General features: G+C 40.5%; 1 protein-coding gene and 2 long non-coding RNA genes across 8 annotated transcripts in view; 2 read left to right on the forward strand and 1 right to left on the reverse strand.

The window, feature by feature from the left end:
• Pmca (plasma membrane calcium-transporting ATPase 3) overlaps positions 1-12,190 on the forward strand; it is a 62,705-nt gene extending 50,515 nt beyond the window's left edge. For 2 of the 6 annotated variants that reach the window (XM_076901058.1, XM_076901060.1), the window contains one exon: positions 11,713-12,190. In XM_076901058.1, the coding sequence (XP_076757173.1) occupies positions 11,713-11,937 (225 nt within the window). In that variant the 3' untranslated portion in view covers positions 11,938-12,190. Of the gene's footprint in view, positions 1-7,181; positions 7,251-11,712 lie in introns of those variants that run through there. The other 4 variants (XM_076901059.1, XR_013102259.1, XR_013102261.1 and 1 more) reach the window with 4 other exon arrangements.
• Positions 5,465-8,408, reverse strand: LOC143427141 (uncharacterized). The gene is made up of 7 exons (XR_013102263.1): positions 8,387-8,408; positions 8,169-8,264; positions 7,795-8,082; positions 7,469-7,683; positions 6,880-7,390; positions 6,486-6,804; positions 5,465-5,492 (listed from the first exon to the last, which is right to left on the reverse strand). It is a non-coding gene; the product is annotated as an uncharacterized LOC143427141 (long non-coding RNA).
• Positions 9,808-11,438, forward strand: LOC143427142 (uncharacterized). The gene is made up of 3 exons (XR_013102264.1): positions 9,808-10,146; positions 10,822-11,021; positions 11,117-11,438. It is a non-coding gene; the product is annotated as an uncharacterized LOC143427142 (long non-coding RNA).
• Positions 12,191-21,101: the final 8,911 nt, after the last annotated feature.

A 21,101-nucleotide genomic window follows, 5' to 3' on the forward strand; every position in this document is an offset into this window, starting at 1 on the left:
TTCCATCCTTCTGCGAAATGAAGATAGCGAAACGTTTCTTTTTACAAGCCCTCAGAGATCGAACGTGTATGTACTTGAAAATGGGATGGCGAAATCTGAAGCTTATTCTCCAAGCATTTATTATTCACCGTTGAACTAACCAAAGTCTTCTTCAACCTTTCTTTCGTTCACCTCTGCTCATTTAAATTCCATCGTTGCGTACGCAGAAATTAGTGTATATTATTTTAAGGGTCTCAAATTCAATGTGCAACAGACAAAGCCTGATAACGGTTCATTCAAAATGTTAGGCTGACTGCCTATTGTCTGCTTGCATGTCAGTCCGGCTTAACAGCTTGCTTGCTTGACCGATACGTTTTTTTTTTTTCTCCCCACACACCGTCTCGTTCATCATCGACATATTACCCCACTTGTCTGCTTCTCTACCATAAAACATAACTCGCACGTGTCGAGAGTTTCTAATCATTCTTTCTCTCTGTCTCTCTCTCTCTCTCTCTCTTTCTCTGTCAGTAGAGCCAATAGAGATAATCGCGTTCGCACCTGTTATGGATAAAAATACGTGAGGGTGAGTCGAACCGATACATTAGCCCATTTTGGAATTATTCTGAATCATGTTGCGTCGACAGGAAATGTACTTATCTTCTGTTTCCTCTCTGGAAGCTTGTTTCTTCGATTAGAAACCTTGGTTCATCGCGAAATTCGACTCCCACGACCAGAGAGGATTCGAAAACCAGTATTATTCATTCTGTTCTCGTTCAACCGATTCGTAGCCATGGGCGAGAGGGTGTCTCGTTCGTGATTGCGATGCGGTTAGTAATCGATGACGAAGCCTTATCTATCACGACCTGTCTCGTTTAACACCATCATCGTTCAATTGATCACTGTCTAATCTTTCCGTGGGAATATCGTACAGGGTGTTTATGAGCATGCGAACCTCTTGTATACGTGACTAATTTGTCAGAAATCCATTTGTATCGTCTCTCTGTCTAAAATGCCGTGGCTGAAATAAATTGAAGATCGGTTGCGGTTCGAGGGAGGATCTTGAACAGATGTACGATATGAAAGAGTTAACTCGGACGGCGGGCCAAAGCGTGAACGAACCTGTAACCGAATGGATCATTTAACAGGTGAAATGCATTAAATGAAATTTGAAATCGACGATTACACTTAATGATTCTCTTGTCAAGCGATCGATACGATACCGTGCCAATATTGATTCAACGAATACGAGGACAATCAATCGAAGAACGATCGAAGAACTTTCGAAGGTAGATCATCGAGGCTTCATAGGCATCCTGTACGGTCTGCGAACTTACTTCCATTCACACCTCGTCCGAGAGGAATCTTTTTCTAGCTCGATTTCCCTAGATCATATCACGGTCACCACGAATCCCTTTTATAAACAGATTCCACAGATGTGGGACGGTAACAGAGCATGGTAAACGAGGTGGGCAGGGTTAATTGATCGTAGGAAACAAACACGGTCTCTCGTGAGACGAGAAAGAGCATTAATTCGTTCGTTTCCACGATAGAGGAAAGGAAAAGAAGCTCACCAGAGGCAATGAAGGGAACGACGATGACGAAAGGAAGTACTTAATCGCGAGATTGAATCTCAACTCTGTCCTCTTGTCCCTCTTCGTTTCTTTGATCATACTTAGGGGCACAGTGAAATCTTGATCCGCCATCTTTGCACGGGATGGTCGCATTGAAGATACTTAACCTAACCTTAAGATTCATAGGTGCTTAGAGAGCTTTACTTTGTAAGTATTAATTTATTTTGTGGGTCCATATTATGTAATATTCGTCTGGAGAAAGAAAGAACCGTAGGAAGTCGAAGACGATGAGAAATGGTGTGATCCAGAGCGGAAATTCTGAAAAAGGGGGGCGATCAAGCTTTCATTGAGTGATCGTGATCAGAAGTTAATTCGTATTTCCGAATGGACAAGAAACACAGCGAACTTACCTTCAACCCCGTTCGAACCGACGACGAGAGTTGGAGTCAGTTTTTCCGTATACCGTTCTAACCTCTTAAACCGTTTCGCGCACCAGGTGTATGTCGTGTGAAACACCTCCACTTAATTGCCGATATCCACTGCCAAAGATGCGCGCGAGAGAAACGAAAGACGAAGCTCTAAATGAACAAGGGGGAGAAACGACGATATTAATATCTTGCGTGAGAGCTGTGAAGAAAAGAAAAAAAAAAAACCGTCGATCACGTAAAAGTCTTCTCTCTTGGTTGCGATGTACCATCAGGACGTACTGTTCAAAACCAGCCACGCTTGTCCGGTGGCTGCGTTTAGGAGTCCCTCTCGTAACACTATATAAAGTCCAGTTGAGTCAGTTCGCAACTGGATCAGCGAACTGTGCAATATCCGTTGGCGATTCTATCTTAGCTACCGCGTAGAAGTATGCGAATGATGGACAGCAGAGTTTTTCTGTTTCGAGTCATCGAGTCGCCAATCCCCCAGAACGCTAGAATAGGATCCTCTTTTTTATAGGGTAGTCAGGCCTCGAGAAACTGGAGTCTGAAAAGTTTTCAAGTTTTAATGCATCATAGTTTACCAACGGTTCGCCAGTAGTTATACAAAAGAAAGGTATATTTCAAACGTACAATCTCAAGCATTTTGTGTTCTCGTACTTGACCTTCTTGTAGGGAGCCTCCTGCGTAAACTGCAATGCATTAAAATGGTAGTCTCTTTTATAACAAACGATATACATTACTGTACAGTTACTTTCAACTTTTTATTTCTGCTAATTCTGCTTTTACATTCTCGTCTCATTCTGTCTTAGCGACACGCAGAGCACAAGATTTGTCAAATATCCAGGGAAAATACAACTTTTTCAAAGGGAGGTACCTCTTCCCCCCGGTGTCTTACTCTGAAGTTTAAGTTGTGTTGTTCCTGTCTCTGATCCATTTCTACGTTAAGGTCCTCCTATCTCGATCAGGCTACAATTCACTGTCTCTTTAAGTGTATACAAACTAGAGGATTAATCTAACGATGGCAATGTTCGTACCTATCCTCTCCAGCGGAGGGAAGAATGGAATTCTTGCAAAAAATTTTGGTATACTCTTAGATAATTGGTGCAGATGGCGGTAGCATGTGAATTAACGGTTGTACACAAAGGCGTTGCAATCGAGAGAAGACGTTCGGTTTTTTTTTTTTTTTTTTAAATACCGACACATCTAACTTAATTTGTTACATTGAGACGATGATGATAATTGAATACCAATTATAACGATATGTGTATAGGTAGTATAATATATGTATATATTATTATATATATATGTGTTATTATATATATTATAATATACATATATATAAATTTTTAATTATTATTAGCGCGACTACTATTATTATTGTTATTATATAAAATAAAGTTTAAGACACGTTATGCGAATGTTATATATTTGATTGGGACCGATCAGCAGAGGGTGCACAAACAATTTTAGACATGCGTTATTCAATATGATACAGTTGTTCTGTTGTCTCCTCGATGACATAGAAAGCGTAACATGATTATTTAACTGTGATATTAATCCTCTGCGCTTGACCGTACGTTGTGCAAGGTAGATGAAACTGAAATATTTTTAATGCGAAGCTGGTAAAGTTCTATATCATTGCTTCGATGAGGAAAATGATAATATCCGAATGCTTGTACATAACTGTGCTACGCGTTGAAGTATCATTCTATCTTGTGGCATGTAAATACTTAGCGTATTTGTAATTAATTACTTTTTATTATCTTAACAGATCATTTCATTGATATCCAGTAGGGAATAGGTTTTAAGTTGACGTGCGTAAATGGTATTTGCAAATATCTAAATTTCTGCCATTCATATAAATATATATATATATACGTACCTCTATAAGAATAAAAGGGAAACTTCCAAGTTCTGAGCAGGAAGTTGACACACGGATAGCAAATAAAATATTAAGCAAAAACACACTAAACTAATAGTAACAGATCACTAAGAGAGTAACAACTCCAGATAATTATTGTGTAATATGTAAATATCATGGAACTAATCTAACGGAACCGTTGCAAATCCGTGCAGAGGATTAATTGTTTGATTTTACAGTTCGTCGTCCCTCTGCTGAGCGGACAAGACAAGAGTACGCGTCATGGAAGTCCGTTTCTCGATTCGCGTCCTTGCAAAGTGGAAAAAAAAAATGAAAGAAAGGAGAGAAAGGAAATCTGCACAATAACTCGGTAAATAAAAAAAGAAAATGCTTGTTCTTAACGGCAATCGTTCGTGTGCATTTTGCTCTAAGAATCTTTCCCCTTTCCGGACTGTTCACCATTCGCCCTGAACTAGAAAAATTGCAACTATTTATTCTCTAAACGTCGTTAAAGTAATTCTATTTTTTTACCTGTTCTTCGAACTAGACTTCTGTAAGGAGTTCTGTAATTACGTTGCAAACGTAATAGGAGGAATTATTGGGGAATTGACGATCCTTTATCGATGTCGGGACGAGTACAACCAAAGCGTGATTAATGAGAGCGTTGTTAGCTGCGAAAGGAAGAATCTTCTTTTATTTTCTTCATTTTTCACGCGGAACAACATCCTCAAACTGTACGCTTGCACCTTGCAAAGCCATGACTTGACACAGGTTGCCTCCACTCTGTCTGTATTGAGCTTTGTCTTCAGTCTGATTCCAACAGACTGACGGGAGATGAGAGTCTGCATGATCAGCTTTTTAGGCATTACTTCTTTATGAGCTCGATCGCGGTACAAAATTAGTAAGCTGAGAGCGAGGAAAGGAAATATTTAAAACAGAAATGAATGCCTAAAAAGTACGTGTTTTCGTGAAATTAAAATGGAAGAATTTAAGATTGTCCGCTGTCCATGCACACACTGGTAAAAGCATTTCTATGATCTCTCTACGCTTTGCTTATATTAGACCATATTCTATTGCACAAACTCGTGATACTACTTTACAGTTAACGAAAGGGAAAAAGTGCAAGATACTCTGTTGGAAGTTCTGTCCGTACTAAAACATTTACAAGCTGTGTCTTCGCTGTTCATCCTTTACTTAAAGATTTTCACCTAGAAACAAAGGAAGATGGTAAACTGTGAGCTTAATAGGACAGGCTCGATGATCACAAATAAGTTGTGGCCTTTCACCTGGCAAAACAGATTTTACTTGTTCAACCATCCGTTTACATTGAACAAATTCTTGTCAATTAATGCCAGGTGAGAAGCTGAAGTGAATACCTTTTTGCGAAAATTTCCTCGGGGGCACAGTTCCCGGCTGTGAAACACCGGCACTTCAGCTTACACTTTTACATAATTCCTCACGCCCGCTTTGTTTCTTCTATTTTACTCGTGTACTTTTAATAACTTGCCGCTCTCGCTCGTAATTCGATTTATTTATTCGCAGGGGAAAAATGCCTCTCTCTCTCTCTCTCTCTCTCTCTCTCTCTGTCTCTGTCTCTCTTTTTCTCTCTCTCTCTCTCTCTTTCCCTCTCTCCATCTTGGTCGGAGACAAATTCTGTAAATTAATTACGCGATCAGCACTGGAGCTTTTGCACTTTACAATATAACGATAGAACAGTCGATCAGTGGAATCCTGCGTGGCTGACCACTCGTTAAATGTATTACTCGGTGCTATACTAGAGTTCATAGACATGGACATTAGCCCTGGTCAAGGTCATCTACGATTAACTAATTAATAATCGCCTCTTATCGGGTACGTGAGAATTGCAACACGATACCACTGGTTGAGGCATGTTCAAGAATGAGAGAATCGTTCTCCCTTCCCACGTATCATTTTCTCTCTTCAACAGAGATGGAAGAAAAGAAAATCAATCATTTCTAGCGGTGGGTGGAGAGTGGAGGTTGCGTAAAAAGGGACTGGCTTAATAAGTGAGCAGCATTCTAACAGGGATCGTATCGTGACGCTTTTCAGGGGCCAATGTCCGGGAATTTTAGTATAGAATTACTCTAGCAAAGCCTGTCTGATCACGTGTTGACTGTACTACAATGCTGGTGTCGCGGCAGTCATTGAGCATTCTACTAGATTATTTTTGTCACTAGCCTTTTTACGGTGTTCTTATCAACGGACTTACGGACTTGCTTGTAGCTAGACGCGTGGTATTCTACTGGCATGTGTCTATTCGGACAAGCGAGACTCTGTTATGTTCTAATGAACTTCAAACTCTAATCTCAATTCATTCTACTTATTATCGGAGGCTTAACACAGAATATTCTATCGGCATTTGTATGCTTGATCAGTGTTTCACTGTTTCGCGACACTGTCCACAAAATACTCTATTATTACTCCACGTAATAAAAGTAATTGTTATATGTACTTTTTTTTATTTTTTTTCTTGTCTCTTACGATTAACTCTCTATGTTATGAATCTTGGAATGTTGGAAGTGCAGAGGTAGAGCACTGGACTAATTGATTAAGCACTTTAAATGGGATTCGTTAACGTTGATTGTACAAGTGACGGGACTAATGGATAAATATTCTCTGTATTACCAGGAGTTTGTCCTAGCGATAGTACACTAGACGAATTTTTGTTCATTCTGCAGTGATTATAATTTCCAGACAAAAGATACGGTACGAGGATGTAACTTGACGAATGTTATATCTTGCGTTGCATGTACGAGCTATTCTCGGTTTCCGCTTATCGATCTCTGTTATTCTTTAAGTTCGTTGTCTCTCACACACTTCATGCGATCGAATTCCACGTTCAACTCGCACCATGAATAACATTATACATAACTAGCAGGGTACTACCTTTAAATGTGCAGTCTCTTTTCTTGACGGATATTCAGGCACTTTTTAGCTCTGCAATCTGAAAGATCATTCTTGTCACAAAACATTTCTCTATGTGCATATTTTTTTTTTTTTTATAGACAAAGTGGTTTACCTCCAAGATCAGTTTTCAATCGTGTCATACACAGTTAGCAACTTCCGAGATAAAAATCATTCATACCTTGACTTTAAATTCAAGTTTAGCGCCACTGCCCAGAAGAATTGCAAGGAAAATTTTACAGTTAAAAGGTGCCTACAGAGGCAAGAGCTGTGTTGTTATTAAAACCGGGTGAAAGATTAAGGAACGATAAGAATTTTTTTTAAACTGATTATTCGAGAAGTAGTGGTGTACTGCTAAGATCGTTTACTGCTCGTTGCATCCAGTTATAACCATGATATTATCCTTTGCTCTTGAAGGTAATAGGTGGCGAGTTGCAGGAACGTTTGATACCAGTACCCTACAGCAAGAGTTCGACAGACCAAGCTGTAAGCGCTCCTCTCTGCTCTATCTTTCTCACTTTCGCTAAATCTTTATTCTTATTTCTATCTGTCTGTCTGTCTGTCTGTCTGTCTGTCTGACTGTATCTACCTTTAATGATCTTTACTCTGCGCACATAGACGAACACCTGCAATGCATTACAACATACTTACACGTTTACACAGACACACATACATACAGAGTTTCAGCCTTTGTCTTTCTATACCTCTATCTCTCTTTCTACTTATTCTAATTATATTTCACTATTTAACACAGCATTCTTTACTGGCTCTCTGTGTGCCACCCGTTTGTGGCTGCTATTGTCTGTCTTCCCGCTTTCACGTGCTTCCTTTTATGCCACTTCCTGTGCTCTGTTGTCTATCTTTATTTCGTAGATCGTCACATTATCCGCTAGCCTTTGTATTTCCGTTCGGATTCGATCTGAAACGAAAAAAAAGAAGAAAGAAAATTGATACCAGTAATTTATCTACTTTAACGCGTTGATGATATATAAAGGCTTGAAATATTTTTATTTCTTGCTCTACTAATTACACGTCCACGGTTCCGCTTTCTCTATTTTCCTTACTGGTACACGCGTCCGTTGTCCTCCTGCTATGGCAAGTACATCTTTGCGACGTGCACATAAACACAAGCTCAGAGCACTTCTATACACGTACGCGCGTACCAGCTTTTCTTCATTCGCCTCTCTGTTTCTTCAACTGTTCGTTTCTCTGCGTTGATCTCGACATCGGCTGATCTCTCTTCAATATCTAATAAGTCACGTCCCAAATCTTGTTCCAACTTGTATAAAAACGTCGTACTGCTCATTTTGGTTCTGCTCTGAGTACAAATAGAATAATCGTTCAACGGTAATAGAAGCCTCGATTGCAAATCGCCAATGATGTCGAGAACGTGCAGTTACTTACCGATCAGAGATTTCTCGCGATCCTTTTAGCAGCACGCTGCATTTTTTGCGCTCTGCAATTTTGTGTTTCACGATTTTACCTTGTTTTCCACTGTCTCTTTGGGAATCAGAAAGATAGCGGTTAATCGATCAACATCTCTCGTTTCAATAAAAAGCAATCGTTGATTAATACATACAAGAAAATAATTCGAAATACAGACATAAAAACATTTCGATTACCCGAAGGAACTATCCAGTGAACTCTTCGAATGTCGCGCCGAAATTCTAGTTCAATTATCAGTTCCATTATCGCTCGCGTGAAGTTCAATTGTTTTTCATCGAAACGAGACTTCTTGCGAGATTCATTGAGAAAGGGCACGAAGCGTAGCTGGAACAGAATGAAATTTATCTTTTTTCTTTTATTTTATTGCTCATTGAGAGTATTCCTGTTGTAACGAGGCGTCTTCACGCTATGAATCTGCTGTAATTAATGGCATTTGCTCTGTTTAAGAGCTGACCGTTTGTACTTACCAATCTTTTTGCTGATCACTCGGCTAACTGTGCATACATGCAAGCAAGTAGTACAATAATACCTTTGATTGCATTTCTTATACGACGTGGTTCGCGTACAATTATTGTCATCTTTGTCAGTTGTCGCACCAGTAGTTCCCGTGCTCCATAGAAACTTAACGTAAAAGTTAGTTGAACCAATATATTTTGAACGGGCACCAACGATCGTTAACCTGTAAAATAGTCAATTTAGCCGCCAGACGAAAGTTAAAAAGCGTGAGCGTACGTGTCAGCATATCGCAAACGTTTCGAGGAGTAGTTCCATCGCGTTTTCAGTTAGCAATTTTCCTCGCACGATCCACGTCGTGCTCTCTCGCAAGGCACGTTATTACGTTATCCCGTGCATTGCAATTTTCTTAAGTACTTATAAATTATACTTTTCCTAAATAGACACGTCGTGGCTCGAAACAGCTGCACGATGTTTTTAAAAGAGAAACGAATAGAATCACGCCCTCGAGTTACAGTTTCCAGCGACGTGGTGTAGAATCGCGTGGTTCCTCGCGCCAGACATTCTCATTCGTACAAGTTGGTACGCTTGCCAAGCTCCGACTCTGCAGCTAGCCTAACGAACGATCTCATTACGAAGTCATTAGTCGATGAACAACAATATTTCGTTCCCTTCTCACGGGGATCGTACGATTGATACGTGACCAAGTGCCACGTGACACGTTCCAATACCTCATCGGTGATCCACGATACGAGGATCGAGGCTCCGTTGAAATCCGCGGCGGGTCATACGATTCTTCTTTTCTTCTCTTCGCCACTGTTCACCTTCTCTCTATCTTCCAACGAATCTGTGTACTCTGGCTGATCCTCCGCGGCACGATCGATGTGACTTTCCTCCGGAACTTAGTTCGACTCTCGTACCGAACGTCGATAACCTCGAGGACCAAGTTATCGGCGCAGTCGAGTTGCTTAAGCATCTCCCCTCCGCGGGGGAACTGGACTTAATATTCTTCTAATGTTACTGCCATTTTTTTTATCGGATCGAAGAGAGAAGTAGAGATCGGCCGCAGGAAAGTACTCTAGCGAAGAGGATCGTTCGAGCGTTTTAGCGTGCGTGCCGCTTCGTGTTTGATGTAGCGAAGGTAAAGAGGGCAGGCGCATCGTTCGTTGAAGCGGGGAATCACCAGGCCACGTGGGTCAACCTGTATGCGAGCTGCTTAGAAGTGAAAACGAATCAGAGATAGCAGACGAACCGAAAATAGAAAAAAAAAAAGAATAGAAAAAAGTAAAAGAGAATGGGCAAATTTTCGTGGGACCGTTGCCTCCCTGCGGTGCGCAGAATCGTTGATCAGCAGAGCGCATCGCGCGGTGTAGCGTGCATGTTTAAAGTGCCAGAGAGACGCATTGTCTAAGACGGATATTTGGCCAGGTTAAAGAGACTGACCGTCAGCCTGGTTAGGGGACCTCTCTCCGCGGCGCATCGTGTAAGTATTCCCTTACTGTTTTGTCTCTCAACAAAAAAAAAAAAAAAAAAATATTCGAACGATCGAATCGATGAAAGAAACACGAGTTTGAGTATGTTCTATATCAACGCGACACATTTTCCTGTCACCTCTATAAAAATGCAAGAAAGGAAGGAAGATGAAAAAAAAAAAAAGAGATTCACTCTGTGTTTACATACACACGTATCTTTTTACATTTTATATTTTACATGTATGTACTTTTTCATGTGTATCGTGCCAAGCAAACTGAGAAACGATAAATAGAAAAGAAGCGAGAACAATCTCGCCGATCTTTTGTCGGATGGGGCTTGTTCTTTTTTCATCCGGGGATAAATTTCTTGGCTGATCTGAATATAGCGATGTTCGTCGGTTTACATGATAATGCGCCAATGCATGCCAAGTTCTCGCAGTCTGCAACCTGTCACGCTGGATTACAGCTCACCGGATGGTGCAAGTGCATATGCGTGGGATTGGAATGTTTCTACATACGTGTATACGGTCGGTGTTGAACCCGGAACATGAAAATCAGCTGTTCCGGCTATAAGAAAGAAAAGGAATGTTACGTTGGCTTGTTTGGAATAGCGTATGGGAAGCTCGACATTCTTTTAACTTACCTTCTTTTACGTTTACGACAAAATTTCTCTTTTTTTTTTCTAGCGAACAGATTTGAGAAAGTTTGAGAAGCTTCAAGCCTCGCATATCCGCTTCATGCATCAATGATCGCGTGTGTCTGAAGCAGTGGATAATCTCGTTGCCACGTAAACAGGATGTGGGAACGAGATCCCGTGGAGGATTCCAACGATCGACGGGTGCATGTGGTGTTGCGTGACATTACAAGCACAATTTGTAGTGGTGACGTCTGTGTACCCTAGATGCGTAGATCCGAATTGACCAAGTTTTGTACAGGCAAATCAATTTATCGATTAAGAAAGTACAGTCTTATAATTTACAGGTGTACTAGGTGGGATGGACGTCGCTTCTTCAGATTCTGTGTTTAACTATTGCCTTGCTGTGCAGGGTATCGACGCCCCGCTAGTTTTTCTAGTAATTCGTGTGGCCGCTGCTTTCTGTCTTTTTATACATACACAGTTATATTTATATATCTACATGACTGTCCCCTGATCTGTTTTACAAAGGTTGATCATCATATCCCCCGAAAAGAACTAAGAAATTATTTCAAACGCTTTTTAACTCTCTCTAACTTGTTTGAGAATTGTGCTTTTCAGCCCTGTTCACTGTTAATGTCGCTTGAAAGCCATACGCAGTTTCCCATCGACATCCATAAGAGACGCATACCTCTTACCAGTCTCTTACTCAAATTATCAACGGTTAAATGTCTCTCTACTGATCTGCTACCTGACTAGATTCAAACGATTGGAATGAATTTTGTAACTTTGAAGAGAAAAGAAATGTCGATGGGAAGAAACGGATAGGAGGATCAACCTTGATCACCCAAGTGGGTTTATCTGACGGTATATCTCTCCCAAATCTCGTGGCACAGCCAAGAACACGAAGGCTTTCCACTGACGATAAGATTTCCGGTTACAGATCCGCGTAGTGAACGCATTTCGGCAGGGCCTAGACGCGCGCTACACGAGCGAGCACAGCAGCACTACATTCGCGGAAGTACTGAGAAAGCAGTCGTCCTTAAGCAAGCGGCTCTCGCAGACGAGCAGCATCGAATACGCCGACAACAACCCAGACGAGCTGACCATACCCGAGATAGACGTGGAAAGGCTGTCGAGTCACAGTCACACCGAGACCGCCGTTTAGGATGGAAGAAGAATGGCAGGGGTTCAGTAGTAGCCACGACGACGACGACGACGACGACGGTCATTAAGCTGTGTGTTACGTTCGATCCTCTCTGACGATGTGTAAACGCCGACAAAAATTCATCTCTTCGTCCTTATTTTTCTCGTGGCCAGCGCGTTCGGAGATAAAGAGGAAACGAGAAAGAACCGTGTGCATTGATCCTGGACGAGAAACGAAGAAGGGGATCGTTATACCTAACCTAGTCAAACGAAAACAGGAATTAATAGTAATCGTGACGCGAGTTAGGTCCTCGTCATTTTCTCTCTCTGTGCTTTTATCACCAGCGGTCGGTTATTGTTTAACGGACGCCTGGCTCTCGCGTCGTGTAAAAGTGAAAAGGAAGAAAGATAGACAGGACGATGACGATGACCTTCTGCCCACGAGACGTCGTCGCGGACACCTCAGTTGATCCGTGCGAAACACCAATTATAAGATACCAAAGTAACGCACCACTGCCTTCCCTCTGTTCAATTGTTAATTACGTTCTCTTTGTTCCTTCTGCCCTTGGTTTCTTGGCTCTCCGCCCTTTTTTCTTTTTTCATCGGACAATTTCCGTTTCGGACTTCGATTTCTTTTCTTTTTTTTTTTTTTTTTTTTTTCTTCGTTTCGTCGTTCTCATCCACCCACTACCTCCTCCCCCACCCCCTTTCCTCTCCTACAATGCTCTGTGGTACTTTTACTCTTTTTTTTTTTTTTCTTCTTTCTCCTGTGAAATCGCACCGCATGGAATTGTAGCAGAGGTGGAGAGAGCAAAGGAAGAAGGGAAACGATGTAACTGCGAATATAGATGGTTTCCGTTCTGACGCGACACAGGACTCGTTTGCGATGTCCCGTTCTATTCTCGAGAGTCCCATGCCGCTGTTAGCCATGTGCTATTCTTCTCTTCGCTTTTCTTCACTCTCTTCGACATCTGTTCACCGTTTTGTTCGTCGCCGTTTATCAGCTTCTTTTCGCGTCATTTTTTACTATCATCTGTCGGTCCCCTTTCAAATCTCTCTCTCTCTCTCTCTCTCTCTCTCTCTCTCTCTCTCTCTCTCTCTCTCTCTCTCTCTATTTCTACTATACTTCTACCTCGCACAATACATACTGGCTACACTTACTCTTTCTGTCTTTTTACTTTCTACGTTCTTGGTTATTTGTGCTGCTGACTTCTCTCTCTCTCTCTCTCTCTCTCTCTCTCTCTCTCTCTCTCTTTCTCTCTCTCCGTACTTTCTATCCACCTATCTATCTCTGTCTTTCTTCCTCGCTCTTTCTCGCGTGACTTAAAGATGATCTAGTCACTAGTTTGTATTTGCTAAATACTTCCGTGAATATACTCAGCACTGGGGGTGCCTTACCGAAAAAACAAAGTTGAAAAAAAAAAAAGAAAAAAAGATGAAAAAAAAAACACACAAATAAAAAGAATTGCGCGCGCATTGTTTTTTAGCCTTACTTCGCATGTAAAAAGAGATTTGACGAAGGATAAAGAAAACAAGGTGAAAACAAATTTGTCGCACCGATTCTTCTTTGCTACCTTCGCGTAATTACACAAGGGGGGAAGGGGGGGATCTAAAGCCGAGAGAATATTTAACGAAAGTAAGAAAGAGATGAATATATATAAAAAAAAAAAAAAAAAAAAAGATACGAATGCCACGACATTGCCATTATTACGCTTAAATCGATACGAAGATCCTGATAGTAAGGACGTTCACCACGCCGCGAAACCCGTGTGTAATCTTTAGTAATTAAATGTCTAGCTGCCGATCTACCGACAAAAATCGTGAACCAGGTACCCTCGACAAGACCTCTTATTTGAGTTCTCTGCCCGCCACGCGTGGAACTCGTACGTATATAGTATAATAAAAGATATAAATATATATAAAGAAACTCTGTGAAACGCGTCTGGTTACATTCGAAGGCTCGTCGTGAATCTTATCGCGAACTCTTTGGTCTCGCTTCGTTTTCATTTCGCCCTCGTTATACCCGTTCGTTCAGGTGGCCGCGCTGTAATTATTGTCAGGATCTATCGATTTCGATCGAGAACGAGGCGCACGTGTCGACCACTGGGTCGAGAGTCTGCTCGATATATCGATACACTTATCGCTGTTCGATGCTGATCGATTGCGCTCAACCGCGATCTTCGAGAACGCGGATCGATAATCGTGTACGTCGCTAGAGGGACGGATTCTTTTCTTTTCGTCGGAACAAACATTCACGGCACCGGACCCCGATTTGTTGTTGCAACGCCGGTAAATAGACATTTATATTGCGCTGAGTATAATAAGTTGTACGTTTTTAACGAGATGAACAAAAAAAAAGTAACTATATACGAGAACCGCTGCCAAATAAAAAGAAACAAACTGAGAAGGAAACAAAAGAAAAGAAGAAAAAAGGAACAACAAAAAACAAAAAAAAAACGTGACGCGTGTTTACCAAGTCTCCATGAAGTCAGTAGCTGATATATAGATATATACATATGTATACATATATATTCGTTCAAAATATGTATATGTAGCTTTCTAAAAATTCATTCGATGTGTGTGTGTGTGCTGAAGTTGAAACGGCAGGGGGAACGGAACGCGAGAGATGCGATAAAGGGTAAAAAAAGAAAAAAAAAGGAAAAAAAAAACGATAGGGACTACCCTCGATAGAGAGAGCAACGATAGGATGATTTCATTTTTGCGCGCGCTCGAGTCACGGGAGCTCGTTAATTCGTCATTGCGTTCACGCGGACAGATTTTTTCGTAGGTCCGTTCGAAAAAAGGAAATAAAAATGAAAAAAGATAAAAAAGAAAAAAAATACATAGGACTTAGTTTTGAAAGAGAGAAAAAAAGATGAAAAGGCTTTAAAAGGCCTATTTACATGCACCGTATTCTAGTCTTAAGCACTCTATATGCCTTACACTGCCAGTTATAAAGACGCGCTGTTCTTATGGATACCTGTAAACGGTACACACACATATATATTAATATACAACGATGCCATCGTCGCCGACGTCGTCGCCGTTCCGTCGACGTCGTCGTCGTCCTCGCAGTCATCGTGATGTACTATGTTCGACTCGTAATCGATCACCCACATCTATCATTCTCCCTCCCATTGATTGTTTCTAATTTTCCTTCCATCTGAAAAGACAAATTGATCTTCAGTGATGAGTTATTCTTTCTCTTCTCTTTCATCGTTATTTCTCGTTCATTTCTCACCTTTCTTTCTACATGTGCTTTCCAATGGCCTGTCTCTGTCACTCTGCTACTTTGGTGTGCTACCCGAATTCTTATCGAGTCCCATTCACCCGTTACCCTCCTCTACTTCCTGTCCCTTGCCTCTCTGAAGAAGAATACTCATACATGCACACGTATATGTACACTCTCTCTCTTTCTTCTCTCTCTGTCTCTTAGTTCTTTTTGTCGGAGCTTAGAAATGCACAAAAAAAAAAAAAAAAAGAAAAGAAGCGGAACAAAAATGACACGTTTCCATGGGAACCTAATCGAAAAAGGAGGATAAGAACGACCGCTACTAATTTCACGCAGGCTTTGATAGACACGGTCGCGTTCCACGAACGGTGGAAGAATCGCCCAAGACGGTACGAATTAAATTCCAAAGATTTCGAAGGATGCAAAGCAGTGTAGAAGGTTAATAAAATATCGAATAACGAAGAATGTTAGCGTCGATTGCTACTCGTTACGGTCACGATCGCTATTGCAATAGATAATCGAATAATATTTTACAAAAGTTTGGAAAAGTAACGAGAGATTTAAATGAAAAAAAAAAGAAAAATACATACACACGAACACATACATACAGGTTACCGATATATTGCTGTTATCGAGATCTCTGCATGCCCGGTACTACCGTTATCATTGCCGTTTTCTCATCCCATTGTCGTCCTCTGTTGTATACCTTTTTACGTTATTTCTACCGGCCGTCGAGATCGCACCGATCATCCGAGTGAACTCAGCTAAAAAGAAAAAACACGAAACAAAAAATGATAAAAAAAAAAAAAAAAAAAAACGAAAATCGACTCGTCACACTCGTCCCGTCCCTAAACTGCATTAAGCATCTTTTTACGCTCCGATTGTTCTTACTCTGTACTCTATATTTAAACGCATTTCGCGACTATTTAAGATTGTGTAGAGTATAAAATAATATCGTGGAAAGCAAAAAGTGAAAAAACAAAAAAAAAAATAAATAAAAGAAACGTCGACAATTCCGATAGCCGAGGCAGAACGGGAGTGAAAACTTAATCGAAACGAATAAAATGCACCGATCCTCCTCGACAAGTCGATGTTATTAAGAGAGGCGTGCGTTGTAAAACGGGTGGAGACAGAACGTGGAGAACGAACGATTCCATTTGGGGGTGGGGGGAGTTCGATACGGAAGAGCGAACGTAATAGCAGGAGCAAGTAGATGTTCCAGTGCAGAAGATGCTCCATGTGTCGAGTTGATACGAATTCTCATAGCACGGAAGCGGAGAGATGAAACTATTTCCTTGTATATACCTCGCGACGATTGTTACCGGTGTGAAAGCTTGTAAGATCGGCCACAACTCAGCCCCGGAGACGTCTTTGTATCCTTCGTAATTTACTTTTGCGACGTTGCTACGAGCAAGAACAAAGAAGACAGAAGGAGGAACGAGAAGAAGAGGATGGGAGAAGAGTGTGAACTTGTTCGAGCTGAAAGTGAGAGATACCTTCGTGCAGCGGTACGATATTGCACCGATTCGTAAACATCGTTTGACGTCTCATGCTTCGAACTGATTATCGATCCCGTAACGAGATCGAGTCGTCGTCACCTACAATGTAAATATTGCTATATATACATATACATATGTGTATATATATACACACACACAGTCGAACACATACACTTACATATAAGCTTCGAATTTTTGTGCGATCATCGATCTGTGCGGGTCCTTTTCCTGTTCGCCCACTATTTTGCCGCCGCAGGTTGTATGGATTTAACACAGCCGTACGTAACTACGAGGGAGGTTGATGATTTAAAATAATTTACTTACTTTTTACAGTATTCCATTTCTCTTTTTACTGTACAGTTTCTCCTTGAAAGAGGAGGCTAAACCTTGTTGTAGGTTAGGTTATCACGTGATCACGGAAAGGATCCCAAAGATCGACTGAGGAGTCCGACGTTTTTCCTTTTGTAAGAGAGTTCGATGGAAGGCGAGTAGCCGCAAAGAAAACACTTGTATATCCTTGTAAAGTAAATCCCATCGCTCTACCAGAAAGAGAGAGAGAGAAAAAGTTTAGGTGTAAACGGCGACGGGAGGCGCGAGTTTCCTCGCGGATTCGCAAGTGAATAGACCCGGAATTCGACGCTCCTGTCGCCGATCGAATCGTTTGTCGGTATTTCCAGATTGCAAGGTTAATCCTTTTGCGGCATTTAAATATTCTTACGCAGAATTTATTGTTAACCGTTGTCTTTTGTCCTTGTTGAATCAATAATAATAATAATAATATTATTAATAATAATAACGATAATGATAATGATAATGATAATAACGATAATTGTCTGAGTATCGACTTCGCAGCAGATATCGATTGATTGGTCGGTTGCGAAAGAATTAATCTTGAACACAAAATGAAATGAAAGGAAAAAGAGGTAAGAAAGGAGACTTGTGGCGCATGCGCGGACAGAAATTTGAAAGGGAAGAAGCGCGTAGACGAGTGCGGCAGACGGTAAACACGTTGCGCCGTTTGTTGGCCCTTGTGAATTGTGATCGGATGAGATACATGTTGGAACGCTGAATATTTTTGAAGCCAGCCCAGGCGGGAGGATTTCTGTCGTTCGATGATCGCATGGCCACAATCCGTTCTGTTTTTCAATCTGGTATTTCCGGTCTATCGTAGAACCGAAACGTGCCACTGCCCGCGGTACCGAGGCGCCGGATGTGTTGACACTTTTCGTACTGGCATTTAACGTACGCTGCAATTTCTCTTGGTTCACGCTCCGCCATTGTTCGATAATCGCGTTACGCATCTCAAACATCGTGCATCGAAATTTTCCTCCTTTGTCCATTTCTTTTTCTCCTCAATCTATATATATATACATATATACATATACGTACCAGCAGAGGAGACTCGCGATACGATTGGAATTTTTTTCAGGAAATACCTACCCTAAGAAACCGGAAGTGAAGGTTGGAAAAGGTCGACTCACGTTGTCGGAGAAATCGACTCCGTATCTAACGACTAGAGTAAGATAAAGTTGAACAGCGTTAAACCGCGTCCTTGTACCATAAGCAATAAAAAAAAAAAAGAAAGAGAGAGCGAGAGAGAGAGAGAGAGAGAACGATGCACGACGTTTCGGAAATCGATACGCACTGCAATATCATACCTGCTGGATCGATCGTCATCGCTCGAAGCAGTGACGTAGCTGTTATTCGTCGAGGAGATGGCAAAAACGGGGAATTTCGCAGAACCGCGCGTTACGAACTTTCCTTGGATTAAAAGTTAGAGGAAGGGAAGAGAGGAAAAGAAAGAAAAGCTACTTTAGACGCGTCGATACTTGTATTTAAAACTAACGTAAAACTATGCGGATCTATCGAATAATTATATTTTACACACCTAGCGACGTTTATTCTCGCCCCGTTGTTTAGAGATCTTGTCGTTTGTTTCAGTAATTAAAGTACAAGATTACTTACGAGATGTACAGTGGGGATAACTATTGTAAACGTTCAATCTTGCCGATACTATCGCGCCTTCATCATAATCCTTGAAGCCGTTAGACCAATCACCGTTCTCTGCATACCTTCCCGCCGTTCTCGTGTCCACGATTATCGAGAATCGATGGCGCGATCGTCGATGGTCAATACTCGAGAGTCTAGCTGTAATTTTTTTGAAACGTCGATCGCCAGCCGCATTCGATGATACAGTTTTCCAAATAAAACGGAATTAAACAGTAAGAAACCAAAGAGAGGAGAAATTAATTTTTCTTTCTTTTTTTTTTTTTTTTTTTATTTATCATTCGAACGATTCTCTTTCAATATTGGAACGCGTAACGAAGCGAAATATTCTGAGTATTCGCGATAGAAATTTGAACCAAACGCACGAAGACTACGCGAGGGCTTCGTTTTTCAATTTGAAACGTGTAAACGTCAAGGTATGCGCATCGTTTCCAAAAGAATACAGCTTCCCTCACGAGTGGGACCGAGAAACGGCCGGAATTTCGAGTTGATGATCGATCGTTATTAGTGGATCCAGAACGACACGAGGAAACTCACCATTGCGGTTGGGACCAAGTCTCGACGATCGTCAAGAGTAATTAGAAAGACAAAAATGAGAAAAGTATTAAAGATTAATTGAAAAAAAAGTAAATGAAAACGAAAAAAAAAAATGAGCTAGCGAAAGAGACGATTTCTTTCGGCAGCTTAGTTGTGTCTCGTCGTTTATAAAAGTAATACGTAAAATCCTAGCTATGTCGTGCACGCGCTCAGAGCCGAGAGATTGTAAGAGGAAAAAAACGAACAAAAAAAAACAAAAAAAAAACAAATGAACATACATTAATTATATTTCCACCGTTTTCTCAATTCAACTGGATTTCCGGGTTACATCGATCGACGCTTCGCCAATCACGGAAGCCGGGTGGCAGACAAAATGATAGACAGCGTGGATGCACAGATTCAGTTCTGCGAAGAAAGTTCATTAGAAGCGTGCATGTCTTTATGTGCAAAACAAAACCAGTCGAAGAAAATACGGGAAAAAAAACACATAGAGAAATAACGATAGAATTGTTTAAAAAAAAAAAAAAAATGGTAAAACTACGCTGGAAGTGAGAAGATCGAATGAAGAAAACGGAAAAAAGGGACGAACGAAAGCGTGGTACGGTGAGATGACGCTGGACGCGTGGTGTTTACGATGCTGATTCACTGCTAAACCGATGAGGATGAAAAGGGGAAAAAGTGGTGGTGGAAATCAAAGAACTGAATATAATGTTGGTAAATAAGCCTTCGTTTTCCAAGTAAAAAAAAAAAAAAAAAAAAAACAAGTCCTAGGAGTTACGCAAGATTGTTTTTTGCAATTGTAAGTATCGAGCGCAACACTTGGCAAACACTAAATATATTAAGCTAGTTATTTATAGCGAGTTTCACCCAAGAAAGCGGTTTTTTTTGGGGTTATTCGAGTTTATTCCATTGTCGATGGGTTATGCTGGTACTGATGCCGAGAGGAAGTGAGAGCGTGCGTTTTAATTCTCACAGTTTGCATCTAAAGACATACAAAGCAGCGGATATATGAAAGAGATATATGATGCGTATAAATGTATACACGCGCGTGTGTATATATGTATATGCATGCATATAGATGTATATAAAAATAAAGACGTATGTATATATATATTTATGTATGTTCAGAATATGTGTACCGTCATGGATATTCGGGATATATATACATATATATCTATATATGTATATGCGCAGCCGGTAATAAAACTGGAGAGTTATACTGTGCCAGAATATGTAATATCCTGTGTTACGATTGGAACTTGTTGTAATTCAGAAGTATTTTGAGAGAGTATCCTTTCTAGCGACGAGCCGGAACTTAACTGGTTAAAATTAAGCAAGTAATATATTTATTGAAGTTACAAGTGTGGTAAAGAAAAAAAAAAAAAAATTTTAGAAACGTTGGAATTATGTTTCATATAACAAGTTATGATGATTTGTTTCACATGTGCAATCATAAATAATGCGAAATGATATATTGTGAACACTAAAATAGATAATGAAAAATTATATTATGAACTTGAATTTACAAAAGTTTAATTGAACGTTATAAATAAAGAGAAATACACAATTATACAAGGTCGAGCCGGAGACGATTTTTGGTGACTTTTTTTGTAGCTTGCGTTTTCTTTTTTTCTTCTCTTTTTTTTTTTCTCGTGTAACGGAAACCCTTTCAATTCTCTAGCTTGTAAAGCGTTCTCGAGACACAAGCGAACTATGTTATAGCGGATCTTTCATTAAACTTATATCTCAGCCTTTTACATTTTTAACATTATTGCTCTACGATAATATTCCTTTTTTTTTCCATTTAATATCTTAATTTTTTTAAATAAAATCTTTACATTGTTACCTTCAATTGTCACTTTCAATCGCTCGAAATCGAATGATTTTCATACAAATTATAATCGATATCAG

This window comes from Xylocopa sonorina, chromosome 9 (assembly GCF_050948175.1).
Source record: "Xylocopa sonorina isolate GNS202 chromosome 9, iyXylSono1_principal, whole genome shotgun sequence".
NCBI lineage: Eukaryota > Metazoa > Arthropoda > Insecta > Hymenoptera > Apidae > Xylocopa > Xylocopa sonorina.